The sequence below is a fragment of the Labrus mixtus genome, unplaced genomic scaffold (assembly GCF_963584025.1).
Source record: "Labrus mixtus unplaced genomic scaffold, fLabMix1.1 SCAFFOLD_53, whole genome shotgun sequence".
In the NCBI taxonomy this organism is placed as follows: Eukaryota; Metazoa; Chordata; class Actinopteri; order Labriformes; family Labridae; genus Labrus; species Labrus mixtus.
This window is the reverse complement of record NW_026870356.1, coordinates 60,001-80,043: the sequence shown is the minus strand read 5'-3', so window position 1 is coordinate 80,043 and position 20,043 is coordinate 60,001. Positions and strand designations below refer to the sequence as shown.

The 20,043-nt window shown below is 40.2% G+C and overlaps 1 protein-coding gene across 2 annotated transcripts in view; it reads right to left on the bottom strand.

Moving 5' to 3' along the window:
* The window catches only part of LOC132970608 (gamma-aminobutyric acid type B receptor subunit 2-like), a 91,440-nt gene that overhangs the window by 67,723 nt on the left and 3,674 nt on the right, over positions 1-20,043 (bottom strand). For both annotated transcript variants that reach the window (XM_061034463.1, XM_061034464.1), the window contains exons 6-7: positions 19,815-20,003; positions 10,229-10,465 (exon numbers count right to left, since the gene is read on the bottom strand). In XM_061034463.1, the coding sequence (XP_060890446.1) occupies positions 10,229-10,465; positions 19,815-20,003 (426 nt within the window). The remainder of the gene's footprint in view (positions 1-10,228; positions 10,466-19,814; positions 20,004-20,043) is intronic.

The window sequence follows — 20,043 nt, the reverse complement described above, 5'->3', positions numbered from 1 at the left end:
ATATTTTCAGGTGTGTGTGAGTGTGACTATTTGTATATATTTTCAGGTGTGTGTGAGTGTGACTATGTGTATATATTTTCAGGTGTGTGTGAGTGTGACTATGTGTATATATTTTCAGGTGTGTGTGAGTGTGACTATGTGTATATATTTTCAGGTGTGTGTGAGTGTGACTATGTGTATATATTTTCAGGTGTGTGTGAGTGTGACTGTGTTTATATTTTCAGGTGTGTGAGTGTGACTATGTGTGTATATATTTTCAGGTGTGTGTGAGTGTGACTATGTGTGTGTATATTTTCAGGTGTGTGTGAGTGTGACTATGTGTATATATTTTCAGGTGTGTGAGTGTGACTATGTGTGTGTATATTTTCAGGTGTGTGTGAGTGTGACTATGTGTGTGTATATTTTCAGGTGTGTGTGTGTGTATGTGTGTGTATATTTTCAGGTGTGTGTGAGTGTGACTATGTGTGTATATGTTTTCAGGTGTGTGAGTGTGACTATGTGTGTATATATTTTCAGGTGTGTGTGAGTGTGACTATGTGTGTGTATATTTTCAGGTGTGTGTGAGTGTGACTATGTGTATATATTTTCAGGTGTGTGTGAGTGTGACTATGTGTGTATATATTTTCAGGTGTGTGTGAGTGTGACTATGTGTATATATTTTCAGGTGTGTGTGAGTGTGACTATTTGTATATATTTTCAGGTGTGTGTGAGTGTGACTATGTGTATATATTTTCAGGTGTGTGTGAGTGTGACTATGTGTATATATTTTCAGGTGTGTGTGAGTGTGACTATGTGTATATATTTTCAGGTGTGTGTGAGTGTGACTATGTGTATATATTTTCAGGTGTGTGTGAGTGTGACTGTGTTTATATTTTCAGGTGTGTGAGTGTGACTATGTGTGTATATATTTTCAGGTGTGTGTGAGTGTGACTATGTGTGTGTATATTTTCAGGTGTGTGTGAGTGTGACTATGTGTATATATTTTCAGGTGTGTGAGTGTGACTATGTGTGTGTATATTTTCAGGTGTGTGTGAGTGTGACTATGTGTGTGTATATTTTCAGGTGTGTGTGTGTGTATGTGTGTGTATATTTTCAGGTGTGTGTGAGTGTGACTATGTGTGTATATGTTTTCAGGTGTGTGTGAGTGTGACTATGTGTATATATTTTCAGGTGTGTGAGTGTGACTATGTGTGTGTATATTTTCAGGTGTGTGTGAGTGTGACTATGTGGATATATTTTCAGGTGTGTGAGTGTGACTATGTGTGTGTATATTTTCAGGTGTGTGTGAGTGTGACTATGTGTGTGTATATTTTCAGGTGTGTGTGAGTGTGACTATGTGTGTATATATTTTCAGGTGTGTGTGAGTGTGACTATGTGTGTGTATATTTTCAGGTGTGTGTGAGTGTGACTATGTGTATATATTTTCAGGTGTGTGTGAGTGTGACTAGGTGTGTATATATTTTCAGGTGTGTGTGAGTGTGACTATGTGTGTATATATTTTCAGGTGTGTGTGAGTGTGACTATTTGTATATATTTTCAGGTGTGTGTGAGTGTGACTATGTGTATATATTTTCAGGTGTGTGTGAGTGTGACTATGTGTATATATTTTCAGGTGTGTGTGAGTGTGACTATGTGTATATATTTTCAGGTGTGTGAGTGTGACTATGTGTGTATATATTTTCAGGTGTGTGTGAGTGTGACTATGTGTATATATTTTCAGGTGTGTGTGAGTGTGACTATTTGTATATATTTTCAGGTGTGTGTGAGTGTGACTATGTGTATATATTTTCAGGTGTGTGTGAGTGTGACTATGTGTATATATTTTCAGGTGTGTGTGAGTGTGACTATGTGTATATATTTTCAGGTGTGTGAGTGTGACTATGTGTGTATATATTTTCAGGTGTGTGTGAGTGTGACTATGTGTATATATTTTCAGTTGTGTGTGAGTGTGACTATTTGTATATATTTTCAGGTGTGTGTGAGTGTGACTATGTGTATATATTTTCAGGTGTGTGTGAGTGTGACTATGTGTATATATTTTCAGGTGTGTGTGAGTGTGACTGTGTTTATATTTTCAGGTGTGTGAGTGTGACTATGTGTGTATATATTTTCAGGTGTGTGTGAGTGTGACTATGTGTGTGTATATTTTCAGGTGTGTGTGAGTGTGACTATGTGTATATATTTTCAGGTGTGTGAGTGTGACTATGTGTGTATATATTTTCAGGTGTGTGTGAGTGTGACTATGTGTGTGTATATTTTCAGGTGTGTGTGAGTGTGACTATGTGTGTATATATTTTCAGATGTGTGTGAGTGTGACTATGTGTGTATATATTTTCAGGTGTGTGTGAGTGTGACTATGTGTGTGTATATTTTCAGGTGTGTGAGTGTGACTATGTGTGTATATATTTTCAGGTGTGTGTGAGTGTGACTATGTGTGTGTATATTTTCAGGGGTGTGTGAGTGTGACTATGTGTATATATTTTCAGGGGTGTGTGAGTGTGACTATGTGTGTATATATTTTCAGGTGTGTGTGAGTGTGACTATGTGTATATATTTTCAGGTGTGTGAGTGTGACTATGTGTGTATATATTTTCAGGTGTGTGTGAGTGTGACTATGTGTATATATTTTCAGGTGTGTGTGAGTGTGACTATTTGTATATATTTTCAGGTGTGTGTGAGTGTGACTATGTGTATATATTTTCAGGTGTGTGTGAGTGTGACTATGTGTATATATTTTCAGGTGTGTGTGAGTGTGACTATGTGTATATATTTTCAGGTGTGTGAGTGTGACTATGTGTGTATATATTTTCAGGTGTGTGTGAGTGTGACTATGTGTATATATTTTCAGTTGTGTGTGAGTGTGACTATTTGTATATATTTTCAGGTGTGTGTGAGTGTGACTATGTGTATATATTTTCAGGTGTGTGTGAGTGTGACTATGTGTATGTATTTTCAGGTGTGTGTGAGTGTGACTGTGTTTATATTTTCAGGTGTGTGAGTGTGACTATGTGTGTATATATTTTCAGGTGTGTGTGAGTGTGACTATGTGTGTGTATATTTTCAGGTGTGTGTGAGTGTGACTATGTGTATATATTTTCAGGTGTGTGTGAGTGTGACTATGTGTGTGTATATTTTCAGGTGTGTGTGAGTGTGACTATGTGTGTATATATTTTCAGATGTGTGTGAGTGTGACTATGTGTGTATATATTTTCATGTGTTTGTGAGTGTGACTATGTGTGTGTATATTTTCAGGTGTGTGTGAGTGTGACTATGTGTGTATATATTTTCAGGTGTGTGTGAGTGTGACTATGTGTGTGTATATTTTCAGGGGTGTGTGAGTGTGACTATTTGTATATATTTTCAGGTGTGTGTGAGTGTGACTATGTGTATATATTTTCAGGTGTGTGAGTGTGACTATGTGTGTATATATTTTCAGGTGTGTGAGTGTGACTATGTGTGTGTATATTTTCAGGGGTTTGTGAGTGTGACTATGTGTATATATTTTCAGGTGTGTGAGTGTGACTATGTGTGTATATATTTTCAGGTGTGTGTGAGTGTGACTATGTGTGTGTATATTTTCAGGTGTGTGTGAGTGTGACTATGTGTGTATATATTTTCAGGTGTGTGTGAGTGTGACTATGTGTGTGTATATTTTCAGGGGTGTGTGAGTGTGACTATGTGTATATATTTTCAGGTGTGTGAGTGTGACTATGTGTGTATATATTTTCAGGTGTGTGTGAGTGTGACTATGTGTGTATATATTTTCAGATGTGTGTGAGTGTGACTATGTGTGTATATATTTTCAGGTGTGTGTGAGTGTGACTATGTGTGTGTATATTTTCAGGTGTGTGTGAGTGTGACTATGTGTGTATATATTTTCAGGTGTGTGTGAGTGTGACTATGTGTGTGTATATTTTCAGGGGTGTGTGAGTGTGACTATGTGTATATATTTTCAGGGGTGTGTGAGTGTGACTATGTGTGTATATATTTTCAGGTGTGTGTGAGTGTGACTATGTGTATATATTTTCAGGTGTGTGAGTGTGACTATGTGTATATATTTTCAGGTGTGTGTGAGTGTGACTATGTGTATATATTTTCAGGTGTGTGTGAGTGTGACTATGTGTATATATTTTCAGGTGTGTGAGTGTGACTATGTGTGTATATATTTTCAGGTGTGTGTGAGTGTGACTATGTGTATATATTTTCAGGTGTGTGAGTGTGACTATGTGTGTATATATTTTCAGGTGTGTGAGTGTGACTATGTGTATATATTTTCAGGTGTGTGTGAGTGTGACTATGTGTGTGTATATTTTCAGGTGTGTGTGAGTGTGACTATGTGTGTGTGTATTTTCAGGTGTGTGTGAGTGTGACTATGTGTGTATATATTTTCAGGTGTGTGTGAGTGTGACTATGTGTGTGTATATTTTCAGGGGTGTGTGAGTGTGACTATGTGTATATATTTTCAGGTGTGTGAGTGTGACTATGTGTGTATATATTTTCAGGTGTGTGTGAGTGTGACTATGTGTATATATTTTCAGGTGTGTGTGAGTGTTACTATGTGTATATATTTTCAGGTGTGTGAGTGTGACTATGTGTATATATTTTCAGGTGTGTGTGAGTGTGACTATGTGTATATATTTTCAGGTGTGTGTGAGTGTGACTATGTGTATATATTTTCAGGTGTGTGAGTGTGACTATGTGTGTATATATTTTCAGGTGTGTGTGAGTGTGACTATGTGTATATATTTTCAGGTGTGTGAGTGTGACTATGTGTGTATATATTTTCAGGTGTGTGAGTGTGACTATGTGTATATATTTTCAGGTGTGTGTGAGTGTGACTATGTGTGTGTATATTTTCAGGTGTGTGTGAGTGTGACTATGTGTGTGTATATTTTCAGGTGTGTGTGAGTGTGACTATGTGTGTATATATTTTCAGATGTGTGTGAGTGTGACTATGTGTGTATATATTTTCAGGTGTGTGTGAGTGTGACTATGTGTGTGTATATTTTCAGGTGTGTGTGAGTGTGACTATGTGTGTATATATTTTCAGGTGTGTGTGAGTGTGACTATTTGTATATATTTTCAGGTGTGTGTGAGTGTGACTATGTGTATATATTTTCAGGTGTGTGTGAGTGTGACTATGTGTATATATTTTCAGGTGTGTGAGTGTGACTATGTGTGTGTATATTTTCAGGTGTGTGTGAGTGTGACTATGTGTATATATTTTCAGGTGTGTGTGAGTGTGACTATGTGTATATATTTTCAGTTGTGTGTGAGTGTGACTATTTGTATATATTTTCAGGTGTGTGTGAGTGTGACTATGTGTATATATTTTCAGGTGTGTGTGAGTGTGACTGTGTTTATATTTTCAGGTGTGTGAGTGTGACTATGTGTGTATATATTTTCAGGTGTGTGTGAGTGTGACTATGTGTGTGTATATTTTCAGGTGTGTGTGAGTGTGACTATGTGTATATATTTTCAGGTGTGTGAGTGTGACTATGTGTGTATATATTTTCAGGTGTGTGAGTGTGACTATGTGTGTATATATTTTCAGGTGTGTGTGAGTGTTACTATGTGTATATATTTTCAGGTGTGTGAGTGTGACTATGTGTATATATTTTCAGGTGTGTGTGAGTGTGACTATGTGTATATATTTACAGGGGTGTGTGAGTGTGACTATGTGTATATATTTTCAGGTGTGTGAGTGTGACTATGTGTGTATATATTTTCAGGTGTGTGAGTGTGACTATGTGTGTATATATTTTCAGGTGTGTGTGAGTGTGACTATGTGTGTATATATTTTCAGGTGTGTGTGAGTGTGACTATGTGTGTGTATATTTTCAGGTGTGTGTGAGTGTGACTATGTGTATATATTTTCAGGTGTGTGAGTGTGACTATGTGTGTATATATTTTCAGGTGTGTGAGTGTGACTATGTGTGTATATATTTTCAGGTGTGTGTGAGTGTTACTATGTGTATATATTTTCAGGTGTGTGAGTGTGACTATGTGTATATATTTTCAGGTGTGTGTGAGTGTGACTATGTGTATATATTTACAGGGGTGTGTGAGTGTGACTATGTGTATATATTTTCAGGTGTGTGAGTGTGACTATGTGTGTATATATTTTCAGGTGTGTGAGTGTGACTATGTGTATATATTTTCAGGTGTGTGTGAGTGTAACTATGTGTGTGTATATTTTCAGGTGTGTGTGAGTGTGACTATGTGTGTGTATATTTTCAGGTGTGTGTGAGTGTGACTATGTGTGTATATATTTTCAGATGTGTGTGAGTGTGACTATGTGTGTATATATTTTCAGGTGTGTGTGAGTGTGACTATGTGTGTGTATATTTTCAGGTGTGTGTGAGTGTGACTATGTGTGTATATATTTTCAGGTTTGTGTGAGTGTGACTATGTGTGTGTATATTTTCAGGGGTGTGTGAGTGTGACTATGTGTGTATATTTTCAGGGGTGTGTGAGTGTGACTATGTGTGTATATATTTTCAGGTGTGTGTGAGTGTGACTATGTGTATATATTTTCAGGTGTGTGAGTGTGACTATGTGTGTATATATTTTCAGGTGTGTGAGTGTGACTATGTGTGTGTATATTTTCAGGGGTGTGTGAGTGTGACTATGTGTATATATTTTCAGGTGTGTGAGTGTGACTATGTGTGTGTATATTTTCAGGGGTGTGTGAGTGTGACTATGTGTGTATATATTTTCAGGTGTGTGTGAGTGTGACTATGTGTATATATTTTCAGGGGTGTGTGAGTGTGACTATGTGTGTATATATTTTCAGGTGTGTGAGTGTGACTATGTGTGTGTATATTTTCAGGGGTGTGTGAGTGTGACTATGTGTATATATTTTCAGGTGTGTGTGAGTGTGACTATGTGTGTGTATATTTTCAGGGGTGTGTGAGTGTGACTATATGTATATATTTTCAGGTGTGTGAGTGTGACTATGTGTGTATATATTTTCAGGTGTGTGTGAGTGTGACTATGTGTGTATATATTTTCAGGTGTGTGTGAGTGTGACTATGTGTATATATTTTCAGGTGTGTGTGAGTGTGACTATGTGTGTGTATATTTTCAGGGGTGTGTGAGTGTGACTATGTGTTTATATTTTCAGGGGTGTGTGAGTGTGACTATGTGTTTATATTTTCAGGTGTGTGTGAGTATGACTATGTGTATATATTTTCAGGTGTGTGAGTGTGACTATGTGTGTGTATATTTTCAGGTGTGTGTGAGTGTGACTATGTGTGTATATATTTTCAGGTGTGTGTGAGTGTGACTATGTGTGTGTATATTTTCAGGTGTGTGTGAGTGTGACTATGTGTATATATTTTCAGGTGTGTGAGTGTGACTATGTGTGTATATATTTTCAGGTGTGTGTGAGTGTGACTATGTGTGTATATATTTTCAGGTGTGTGTGAGTGTGACTATGTGTGTGTATATTTTCAGGTGTGTGTGAGTGTGACTATGTGTGTATATATTTTCAGGTGTGTGAGTGTGACTATGTGTGTATATATTTTCAGGTGTGTGTGAGTGTGACTATGTGTGTATATATTTTCAGGTGTGTGTGAGTGTGACTATGTGTATATATTTTTAGGTGTGTGAGTGTGACTATGTGTATATATTTTTAGGTGTGTGAGTGTGACTATGTGTTTATATTTTCAGGTGTGTGAGTGTGACTATGTGTGTATATTTTCAGGTGTGTGTGAGTGTGACTATGTGTGTGTATATTTTCAGGTGTGTGTGAGTGTGACTATGTGTGTATATATTTTCAGGTGTGTGTGAGTGTGACTATGTGTGTGTATATTTTCAGGTGTGTGTGAGTGTGACTATGTGTGTGTATATTTTCAGGTGTGTGAGTGTGACTATGTGTGTATATATTTTCAGGTGTGTGTGAGTGTGACTATGTGTGTATATATTTTCAGGTGTGTGTGAGTGTGACTATGTGTGTTTATATTTTCAGGTGTGTGTGAGTGTGACTATGTGTATATATTTTCAGGTGTGTGAGTGTGACTATGTGTGTATATATTTTCAGGTGTGTGTGAGTGTGACTATGTGTGTATATATTTTCAGGTGTGTGTGAGTGTGACTATGTGTGTGTATATTTTCAGGTGTGTGTGAGTGTGACTATGTGTGTATATATTTTCAGGTGTGTGTGAGTGTGACTATGTGTGTATATATTTTCAGGTGTGTGTGAGTGTGACTATGTGTATATATTTTCAGGTGTGTGAGTGTGACTATGTGTGTATATATTTTCAGGTGTGTGTGAGTGTGACTATGTGTATATATTTTTAGGTGTGTGAGTGTGATTATGTGTATATATTTTTAGGTGTGTGAGTGTGACTATGTGTATATATTTTTAGGTGTGTGAGTGTGACTATGTGTGTGTATATTTTTAGGTGTGTGAGTGTGACTATGTGTATATATTTTTAGGTGTGTGAGTGTGACTATGTGTGTGTATATTTTCAGGTGTGTGTGAGTGTGACTATGTGTGTATATATTTTCAGGTGTGTGTGAGTGTGACTATGTGTGTGTATATTTTCAGGTGTGTGTGAGTGTGACTATGTGTATATATTTTTAGGTGTGTGAGTGTGACTATGTGTATATATTTTTAGGTGTGTGAGTGTGACTATGTGTGTGTATATTTTCAGGTGTGTGTGAGTGTGACTATGTGTGTATATATTTTCAGGTGTGTGTGAGTGTGACTATGTGTGTGTATATTTTCAGGTGTGTGTGAGTGTGACTATGTGTATATATTTTCAGGTGTGTGTGAGTGTGACTATGTGTATATATTTTCAGGTGTGTGTGAGTGTGACTATGTGTATATATTTTCAGGTGTGTGTGAGTGTGACTATGTGTTTATATTTTCAGGTGTGTGAGTGTGATTATGTGTTTATATTTTCAGGTGTGTGTGAGTGTGACTATGTGTGTATATATTTTCAGGTGTGTGTGAGTGTGACTATGTGTGTGTATATTTTCAGGTGTGTGTGAGTGTGACTATGTGTGTGTATATTTTCAGGTGTGTGTGAGTGTGACTATGTGTGTATATATTTTCAGGTGTGTGTGAGTGTGACTATGTGTGTGTATATTTTCAGGTGTGTGAGTGTGACTATGTGTGTATATTTTCAGGTGTGTGTGAGTGTGACTATGTGTGTATATATTTTCAGGTGTGTGTGAGTGTGACTATGTGTGTGTATATTTTCAGGTGTGTGTGAGTGTGACTATGTGTGTATATATTTTCAGGTGTGTGTGAGTGTGACTATGTGTGTGTATATTTTCAGGTGTGTGTGAGTGTGACTATGTGTGTATATATTTTCAGGTGTGTGTGAGTGTGACTATGTGTGTGTATATTTTCAGGTGTGTGTGAGTGTGACTATGTGTATATATTTTCAGGTGTGTGAGTGTGACTATGTGTGTATATATTTTCAGGTGTGTATGAGTGTGACTATGTGTATATATTTTCAGGTGTGTGAGTGTGACTATGTGTATATATTTTCAGGTGTGTGTGAGTGTGACTATGTGTGTATATATTTTCAGGTGTGTGTGAGTGTGACTATGTGTGTATATATTTTCAGGTGTGTGTGAGTGTGACTATGTGTGTGTATATTTTCAGGTGTGTGTGAGTGTGACTATGTGTGTGTATATTTTCAGGTGTGTGTGAGTGTGACTATGTGTGTGTATATTTTCAGGTGTGTGTGAGTGTGACTATGTGTGTATATATTTTCAGGTGTGTGTGAGTGTGACTATGTGTGTATATATTTTCAGGTGTGTGTGAGTGTGACTATGTGTATATATTTTCAGGTGTGTGTGAGTGTGACTATGTGTGTATATATTTTCAGGTGTGTGTGAGTGTGACTATTTGTGTGTATATTTTCAGGTGTGTGTGTGTGTGTGTATGTGTGTGTATATTTTCAGGTGTGTGTGAGTGTGACTATGTGTATATATTTTCAGGTGTGTGTGAGTCTTACTATGTGTGTATATATTTTCAGGTGTGTGTGAGTGTGACTATGTGTGTGTATATTTTCAGGTGTGTGTGTGTGTGTGTGTAAGTGTGTATATTTTCAGGTGTGTGTGAGTGTGACTATGTGTGTATATATTTTCAGGTGTGTGTGTGTGTATATATTTTCAGATGTGTGTTAGTGTGTGTGTGTGTATATTTTCAGGTGTGTGTGTGTCTGTGTGTGTGTGTGTGTGTGTGTGTGTAGTACTCCTGGCTCACTGTGACTCCCTCGAACGCCGTGCTCCTCACCGCCTCCAGCAGCATCTTGTGACTCTTCTCGTGGCTGACGCTGACGTTTCTCTCCACGCTGTACCTCTCTCTGTGCTTCACCGCCTCCATCACCTGACTCAGCGCTTTAGCAGCCACCCACACGGCGTCGTAGGCGAAGGCGTGCAGGGGGCTCACCTGTGACCCCTCCAGCTCTCTCAGGTAGGAGACCTGGTAGTCCTGAGGGGTCTGCATGGACACAACACACACATTTTAATATTATTTCATCTCACTTCTAGTCGGTCATTTCTTTCAGCTTTAAAATGTTTTAAATGATTCGTTTTGCGCCTGCAGCGCCAAGGGTGATGATGATGCAGACACTGAGAGAGGAAATTACCATCATCAACTAAAGCAGAGGATCGTCAGATACCCTCACCCCCATCCTGAGCAGATAAACCCTCACCCCCTCCCTGAGCAGATATACCCTCACCCCCACCCTGAGCAGATAAACCCTCAACCCCTCCCTGAGCAGATATACCCTCACCCCCACCCTGATCAGATAAACCCTCACCCCCACCCTGAGCAGATATACCCTCACCCCCACCCTGAGCAGATAAACCCTCACCCCCACCCTGAGCAGATAAACCCTCACCCCCTCCCTGAGCAGATATACCCTCACCCCCACCCTGATCAGATAAACCCTCACCCCCTCCCTGAGCAGATAAACCCTCACCCCCATCCTGATCAGATAAACCCTCACCCCCTCCCTGAGCAGATAAACCCTCACCCCCTCCCTGAGCAGATATACCCTCACCCCCTCCCTGAGCAGATAAACCCTCACCCCCATCCTGATCAGATAAACCCTCACCCCCTCCCTGAGCAGATATACCCTCACCCCCTCCCTGAGCAGATAAACCCTCACCCCCATCCTGATCAGATAAACCCTCACCCCCTCCCTGAGCAGATAAACCCTCACCCCCACCCTGAGCAGATATACCCTCACCCCCATCCTGGGCAGATAAACCCTCACCCCCACCCTGAGCAGATATACCCTCACCCCCACCCTGATCAGATAAACCCTCACCCCCACCCTGAGCAGATAAACCCTCACCCCCACCCTGCGCAGATATACCCTCACCCCCACCCTGAGCAGATATACCCTCACCCCCACCCTGGGCAGATATACCCTCACCCCCACCCTGGGCAGCGACACCGAGCCTCTCAGCAGCAGCAGCTCCCCCCATCACAGCTGTCTCTTCATCAATGGCAGGAACATTACCCCCAGAAAGAACAACCAAATGAACATCTTCTAGAGTACACCCCACTAAAAAAAATCCCAACAGAAAGAGACACCTACACTGATGTCACTGCCAGAACAAAGGTTCCTCTGCAACACCAGATAAGAGACAATATCCTTTTATCACAAAGTGAATTAGTTAATTAACTATTTGATTCATACGTTGAATTTATACTGCACATATGTGATTGTAATGATTTTATGGTATCTTGGAAACTTTGTTATGAAGCACTACACTTTTAATTGAGAGAATTGCATCCTTTTCTGTTAGTAGTTGGAATATTCAGGGACTGAAGTCCTCTATGTTTGGAATGAAAACTTCAAACTATCATTTTGTAAATAGTATAGGAAACATTGATATTGTAATCTTACAGGAAACATGGCAACATGAGAACACCCCCTCAAACTGCCCAAGTGGCTACACTGAACTGAGTGTACCATCGGTTAAACATTCCCATATAAGAAACGGCAGACAGTCAGGAGGAATCCTTATTTGGTATAAACAAAAACATTTCAATCATATCTCACCCGTCAAAAAAGGGAAAAAACATATTTGGGTCAAAATGAAAAAAGAACTCATTGAAAACTACAAAGATGTTTATTTATGCACTATTTATTTACCCCCTTCAAGCTCCCCATATTACTCGGAAGAATACCTCCAAGAAGTCCAAAGAGAAATACTTCACTTCCAGTCACTCGGTTCGGTGTTACTACTTGGGGATTTGAATGCCAGAACTGGCAAAGAGAAAGATTGTATTGATACAGATGGAAATATTCATTTAAATATATCTCCCTTAAACCAGCCTGTGGTTACAGAACAAAGACAAAGCTATGATAGTACAGTTAATAAGAATGGGAAAGACATCTTACAAATGTGTAAATCTCTAGGACTCTATATAGTGAATGGTAGGACCCGAGGAGATTCTCTGGGTAGGTTTACCTACTGCTCTGTTTTAGGTAACAGTGTCATAGATTATGCAATCACGGATCTCGATTCAGACCAAATTAATGCATTCACAGTCCTACCCCAATGTCCCATATCAGACCACAATCAGATCACACTGTATTTAAAGACATTAGAGACCCAGACTTTTAACAACACACCCGAGGACGACCTGTTAACCCTCCCCAAACATTACAAATGGACAGAAAACAGCCTCACACACTACACCAACACATTTAACAATGCTGACATCCAAAACATGCTAGATACATTTCTAAGCAGACAGTACCCCATAAACAAAGAAAACATTAATTTGGCTACAAAAGATTTGAATCAAATATTTATTAAATTAGCGAAAGAATCCAAAATGAAGAGACCAAGTACCAAATGGAACCAAAAACCAGCCAAAGAACCCTAACCCTAACCCTAACCCTGAAAACAAAGAACTGCTTCATGAATACCACACCGCCCTTCAACAATACAAAAAGATAATCAATCAGAAGAAAACTCAAAACTCAGACAATGAATTCATGAAAATCGAAAAGGCAATAGACCAAAACCGTTTTTGGAAACTTTGGAAAAAAATTTACCCAAGCAAACATAAAAACAACATCGCCATTCAGAACGGCAACATTTGGAAATGTTCAAGGTTCAAGGTTCTTCATGTCACAATATAAGACATGTTTACTCATCTGTGAGTGAGAAGAGAGAAAGAGAGAGAGAGAGAGAGAGAGAGAGAGAGAGAGAGAAAGAGAGAGAGAGAGAGAAAGAGAGAGAGGGAGAGAGAAAGAGAGAGAGGGAGAGTTGAGTTGTAAAACTTAATTTATTCAGATAAAAATGTATTTACATTCCCATTTTTGGGACACCGTCACAGACTACAATGTGTCACAAAAATATGGATTTATATTAAAACATCTACACATATGATTTCAGAGTCTTTCAAAGAAAAAAGTAGACCATCATCATCCCATATTTTTTCAAAAACATCCAGCTTCCATTTTAAAATAATACTTGTATTCCAACAATATTCGAGATTTAACAAGATTCCGAAACACCACTACACAATCACATCTCTGTCCTCTTTCCATTTTTTATTTTCTACTGAGATAAACTGACAACTTGACCGAAAAGGAAATTCAACAGCCGACCTCTTTTCTTCTTTTTTTTACTGTAAGAGAAACCAAAAATGAACATGAGGTCAGTAAAATGTTCTCCGTCGGACATTACGAGAGTATTCAGTATCCCAAAAAGAGACCTCAGTTTAGAACACTGTAAAAAACAATGAAAAATTGTCTCTCGTTCAGCGCAAAAGGGGCAATTATCTGAGACAGCAGGATTCAACACAGACACAAAAGCATTAACAGCCACAATTCCATGTAAAATACACCATTGTAAATCACCAGCACTGTTTGTTAACGGTGGTTTGTAAAGCATGCTCCATGCAGGTTTGACCTCAGATTTTACTTTGAAATACTTTCTCCATGGTGTGTCTGCTCTATCTTTAAGTTTCTCTTTATTTAACCCCTTGACACATCCCTGATAAAGTGTTTTCCCATTCACAGAGTCCAAAGGCATCCAAACCTTACTGCTCTCTTCCAGAGGGCCCAGTCCTTCAGACTTTGACCTCACACACATCCTGGGAAAACTGTCACAATCCTCAGTTGTCCGTTAAACCATTTCTGTAGGAGAACTCTGTCTTCTTTTGACAGCGCCTTTCTGAATTTCTCCAGCATCAACCCGACCACTCGAATCGATCTGACCTCCAGTCTCCTCGCCACGGTTACAGCATCATCCAAATTAGCTCCAGCCAGTTCTAACAGATGTTGGACTGTAGTTATTCCTTTATTTGTCAGAGTTCCAGATGTCATCAGCACCTCTTCCAATGAAGTGCCCAACCGAGAGCCCTTCAGTATAGGTTCCTTCAACAGCCAATGCAAGGATGTGTTTGATCCCAGACGCCCAGTTTCCAACAGCCCCCACATTTTAATAACACTCACATAAAATGATGGCAAACAACTCAGATTCAACTCTGCACAGTTCATAAGAAACATGTTTCTTCCAAATCCTAAATGACCAACAAGACCAAAGATAAACTCAGCCACGTGTCTCCAGGGTAAATTTAAAGGTCCATAAAGAAAGCTTTGTAGGACCTGCAGTCTAAAAGCTGCCTTCCTACTTGCCAGATGAACCAATCCCTGTCCTCCTTCCTCTTTAGGCAAAAATAAAACACTCTGTGGTACCCAGTGTAATCTATCCCAAAAGAAGTTTACAGTGATACTCTGGAGTTTCATTAACAGGTTTGCTGGAGGTTCTAACAGTGACAGGCGATGCCACAGGGTGGAGGCCACTAGATGTTAATAATAAGTGTGCGCCCCCTATAGGACATTTGTGGTAAAAGCCACTGCCATTTCTTTAGTTTGCCCTCCATTTTCTCAATTACACCCTCCCAGTTTTTCTGAACCTCAGACTAACATCCTAAAAAAACACCTAGATACTTGATGCCATGCATCACCCATTTAAACCCATCAGGTAACCTTGGTTCATTCCCTCGCCATTTTCCTACTAACAAGGCTGTACTTTTACCCCAGTTTACCTTCGAGGAGGAAATTTCCCCAAAGCACTCTGTGATGTGAATAAGCTTTTTGACATCACTATTATCTGTTACAGCAACCATGATGTCATCTGCATATGCTGACAGATGCATGGGTATAAGATTCTCCTTTAATTTAAACCCTGTTAACTGTTTTCTTATCTGACACAACATGGGTTCAATGGCTATAGAATAAAGCATGCCAGACATTGCACAGCCCTGCCGAATCCCTCTATTGATATTAAAAGGAGCGCTTAAACCACCATTAACCTTCAATACACTTTCAATGTCACAATACAGAGTTTTCATCAAGGCAATGAAACTGGGGGAGAAACCAAAAGCCTCAACGGTGTTCCACAGATACTTATGCTCCACCCGATCAAATGCCTTCTCTTGGTCAAGAGAAATCAGAACAAACTTTACATCTAACGAGCTAGAGACTTCCAAATAATCTCTAATGAGGGATATATTGTCCCTAATTGATCTGCCAGGGATGCAGTATGACTGATCAACATGTATTACTTGCTCCATCACTTTTCTTAATCTATTGGCCAACACTTTGGAAAAGATTTTATGATCTGCACAAAGCAGACTTACTGGTCTCCAGTTCTTTATTTCACAAAGGTCACCTTTTTTAGGCAGGAGAGTGAGGACCGCTCTTCGACAGCTCAGAGGTAGTTTCCCTCCAGACACACTGTCATTTATGACCTCTAACAAATCGTCTCCCAAAGTAGACCAAAAACATTTGTAAAAGTCTACAGGGAGACCATCTATTCCTGGAGCGTTGCCGTTTTCCATACTCATCAGCGCCTCCTGCAGCTCTTGCAGTGTGAGTGGGCGTGACAGTTCTGTATTGTCCCCTTCTGATATCTTTGGTAAGTCAGACAAAAACTGCTCTGACATCAGCACGTTCTCTCTGTACTCACTGTTGTACAGGTTTGAGAAGAAGTCCACAGCTCTTTTCCTGATTTCAGCTGAGTCAGTGAGATCTCTTCCATCAGCAGATCTGATACAGTGTATGAGTCTATTCTGACCATTTTTCTTTTCTAGATTGAAGAAAAACTTGGATGGAGCATCCATTTCAGAGATATTTTGAAAATGTGATCGGACTAATGCCCCCTGTGCTCTTATCCCCAGCAGATCTGCCAAAGCAGCTTTTTTGGATTTGAGTGCCTTAATGTGGCCTCCATCTCCTGTGGATCCACTTAAAGTCTGGAGTTCCACAATATCAGTCTCTAGATGTTTTATAGATTGTGTGACCTCTCTTGTGACATTAAAATTGTACTGATTACAAAACTGCTGAATTTGTATTTTACCAATATCCCACCATTGCTGTAAAGATGTAAACTGAGATTTCCTAGACAGAAACATTTTCTAAAGTGACCATCATTTGTTAAAACCGTATTAAAATGCCAATATGCACTTTTTGGTTTGACTCCATTTATAAAAACATTTCCGATTAACAAACAGTGATCTGAAAAACCCACTGGACACAAGAAACAAGATTTGAATATTTGTAATTGGTGTTCAAAGCAATAAAATCTGTCTAACCTGGCTAAAGAGATGTAATTATCTCTAGCGTGCCCATGAATACTGTCTATTGTTTCCATGTTTGGAGCGCCACACATCTGTCAGTTCATACGTTTCAATAATACGTTTCAAAATGTTCCTTGACTGAGCATTAGGTTCCATATGATTCCTGCCCAAATCATCAACAGTGCAATTAAAGTCTCCTCCTAATATCAAAAAATCAGTTGAAGCACATCCTGAAAGGGTGCTGGCTAATTTGTCAAGAAAAAGACAACTTTCAGTTGGATTTACTGGAGTGTACACATTTAACAAAGTGAGCGTGGATTTTTCATATCTGGCAGTCACTTTCAGTAACCTGCCCTGAACGACCTCCTCTGAGTCTACAGACACAGGCAGAAAGTTCTTTGAGAAAAGAATTGCCACGCCTGCACTCAAACTACTCTTATGGCTCAAAAAGATATTTCCATCCCATTCTCTCTTCCACTCAACTTCATTATCATTATTACTGTGAGTTTCTTGAGCAAAAGCAATATAAGCAAATAGCAAATAGCACTTAGTTTTTAAAAGTTCATAATACATAGTTCTCTTTTTAACATCTCTTGCTCCATTAAGATTTAAAGATGACATTTTGAAACTACTCATAATTAAACACACACTGAACAGAATGGAAAAATATGCAGAACATACTGTTTCCTGTCCTTTACTTTGTTGCTTCATTAGTAATTAGTGTCTTTACCTTCTGCACCAGTTTTCTGAGGCGGTACACCTCTGTGTCTTTAAGACAAGTATCACCCTTCTGTCTCATCAACCACTTTGAAGCAGCAACAAACAAAGATCGATTTGGAAAAAAATCATCCACATTAACATCCCTCTTTCCTTTAGTTAATTCTAGGAAACTACGAATTTGCTCAAGACCATAACCATTGCTCTTCTGACCATCGGGGATAGATGAATCAGAATACTCTCGCTCACTATCCGAGTCAGGGAAGTCTTCTGAATCACTTTCTTGCAATCTTGTCTTTTCCTTTAAAGGCATTTTCTTTGGTTTCGCTCCTTTAGATTGTGCTTTCCTCTTTAATTTTGGCACTTTAAACAAATCTTCATCACCTCCCACTGTTTTTTCCCCAACATCATTTATCACCTCATCAATGTTCATTTGTTCCAGCTCCTCTCCTTCTACACTAGTCTGACTCTGATTCACAAACGCTTCAGCAGAGGTGGTTGCACACTCTCCATCAGACCCCTCAGCTGGTGTCTCCCTCTGCACCCCTTCACTGTCCTCCTGACTCCCCCCCTCTGCACCCCCTTCATCCTCCGTGCTCGGAGCAGCCTCTGCCTCTGCCTCTGGCTCACGAGCCTTTTCTGGACAATTCCGCACCAGGTGCCCTTCCTGCCCACAGCCAAAACATTTCATAGATTGTGTTGATGCGAAAATTGTGTAATCAAACCCTTCAACTTTAAATTTCATGACCACATTCAGCGCATCACTATCACTCTTTAGGATCATGTAGAGTTGTCTCCTGAAAGACACAACATGTTTCAGTCTGGTGGATTTACATCCTGACGGGAGCATTTTCATTGCCGACACAATCTGTCCATGACGTGAAAGCTCCCTTTCCAACACCTCATCACTGATAAATGGTGGCAAGTTAGACAATATGATTTTTTTCGCTGGATTAGTGAGAGGAAACACGGTGACATGCGTGTTTTTAACAACAATTCCTTGCTCAACAACAATGTTTACTTTTTCGATTGAGTCCAAAGAAATCACAACTGCGCTGTTCATCCTGGACGCAGCCCTTAAACCATCATACCCGACGACCTCCCCAACTGCCAGACTACAATCCTCCACTGAGTGCTCCACGCCGACCGGTACTTTAATTCCGTGCCGACGGGAGAGGTTTCTGAAGCCCGCAGAAGCATTGGCACTGGGTCTGCTACCTGCCATGACACACAGCCAGGTAGGCTACCGGCTGCTGCCGTGCAGCACACCGATCACCCCCCGTGAACCCCGATAGTGCTTAGAAAGACGTGTGAACAGTGTGCAATCTATCACCAGTGAAAATAAACAGTTTCTCAAACCTTAATGGAAAAAAAGACGAAACCTCATCCACTCCAACACACTCTACTACCGCTCAGCAAACACTCATGCATGTGCAAGAGAGAGATAGGGAGAGAGAGAGAGGGAGAGAGAGAGGGAGAGCGAGAGAGACAGAGAGAGAGAGACAGAGAGAGACAGAGAGAGAGAGAAAGAGAGAGAGATATTAAAAGTAGATACGCTATATATTGGTGCCCCGTGTGAGGCCAAGTTAATGTAAAATAATTAATATTTACACAGACAAAATAGTTCACAATACCAATAAACCCTTCCCCTTTACCAGTTAATCCTATCTACCCCGCTATCCAATCTGCTATATTGATGTTCAATACTTCTATCTATCTGTTTATTCAAGCAATGTGGTTTTTATAAGTTATGTGTGAGAGAAGAACTGTGAGCATTCATTCGCGCGTCGCCGTACAACGAATAATTAAGCAGCCATTCTCGCAACACCGATGTATGTTGTTTATTGATATCACGGCGCTCAGGAAACAGTTTGAATCCGTCTCCAACGGACATTATTTAACGCCGCCGAGGCGCTCAGGTAACAGTTTGAATCCGTCTCCAACGGACATTATTTAACGCCGCCGAGGCACTCAGGTAACAGTTTGAATCGCCACCGAGGCGCTCAGGTAACAGTTTGAGACAGAGAGAGACAGAGAGAGACAGAGAGAGAGAGAGAGAGAGACAGAGAGAGACAGAGAGAGACAGAGAGAGAGAGAGAGAGAGAGAGATGGAGAGAGAGAGAGAGAGGAGAGAGAGAGAGAGAGAGAGAGAGAGACAGAGAGAGAGAGAGAGAGAGGAGAGAGAGAGAGACAGAGAGAGAGAGACAGAGAGAGACAGAGAGAGAGAGAGAGGAGAGAGAGACAGAGAGAGACAGAGAGAGAGAGAGAGGAGAGAGAGAGAGAGGAGAGAGAGAGAGAGAGACAGAGAGAGAGAGACAGAGAGAGAGAGAGAGAGAGGAGACAGAGAGAGAGACAGAGAGAGAGAGACAGAGAGAGAGAGAGAGGAGAGACAGAGAGAGACAGAGAGAGACAGAGAGAGAGAGAGAGAGAGATGGTGTCATTTCACACACGTGTTCTGCTTTGTTGTGGATTAATATGAGTCTACAGCGGTCTGTGTGTGTGAACAGTTTCTGACCCGTCCGGAGACTCCCGCTGTGTTGCCGTTGCCGAGTCGTCTGGTCTGCAGCCTGATGGATCCGTCTGCAGCCGTCAGCAGACTGTCCACCGAACATCCAGAAACCTGCCAGCCGAGCCTCCACCCGGCCGAGCCCCCGTCGACCACCAACCACTGGTACTGAGGTCCGAACAGGTTGAGTCTGTACGCCTGCAGGAGAGAGAGAGATTCATCACCCTGAACGTCTTTT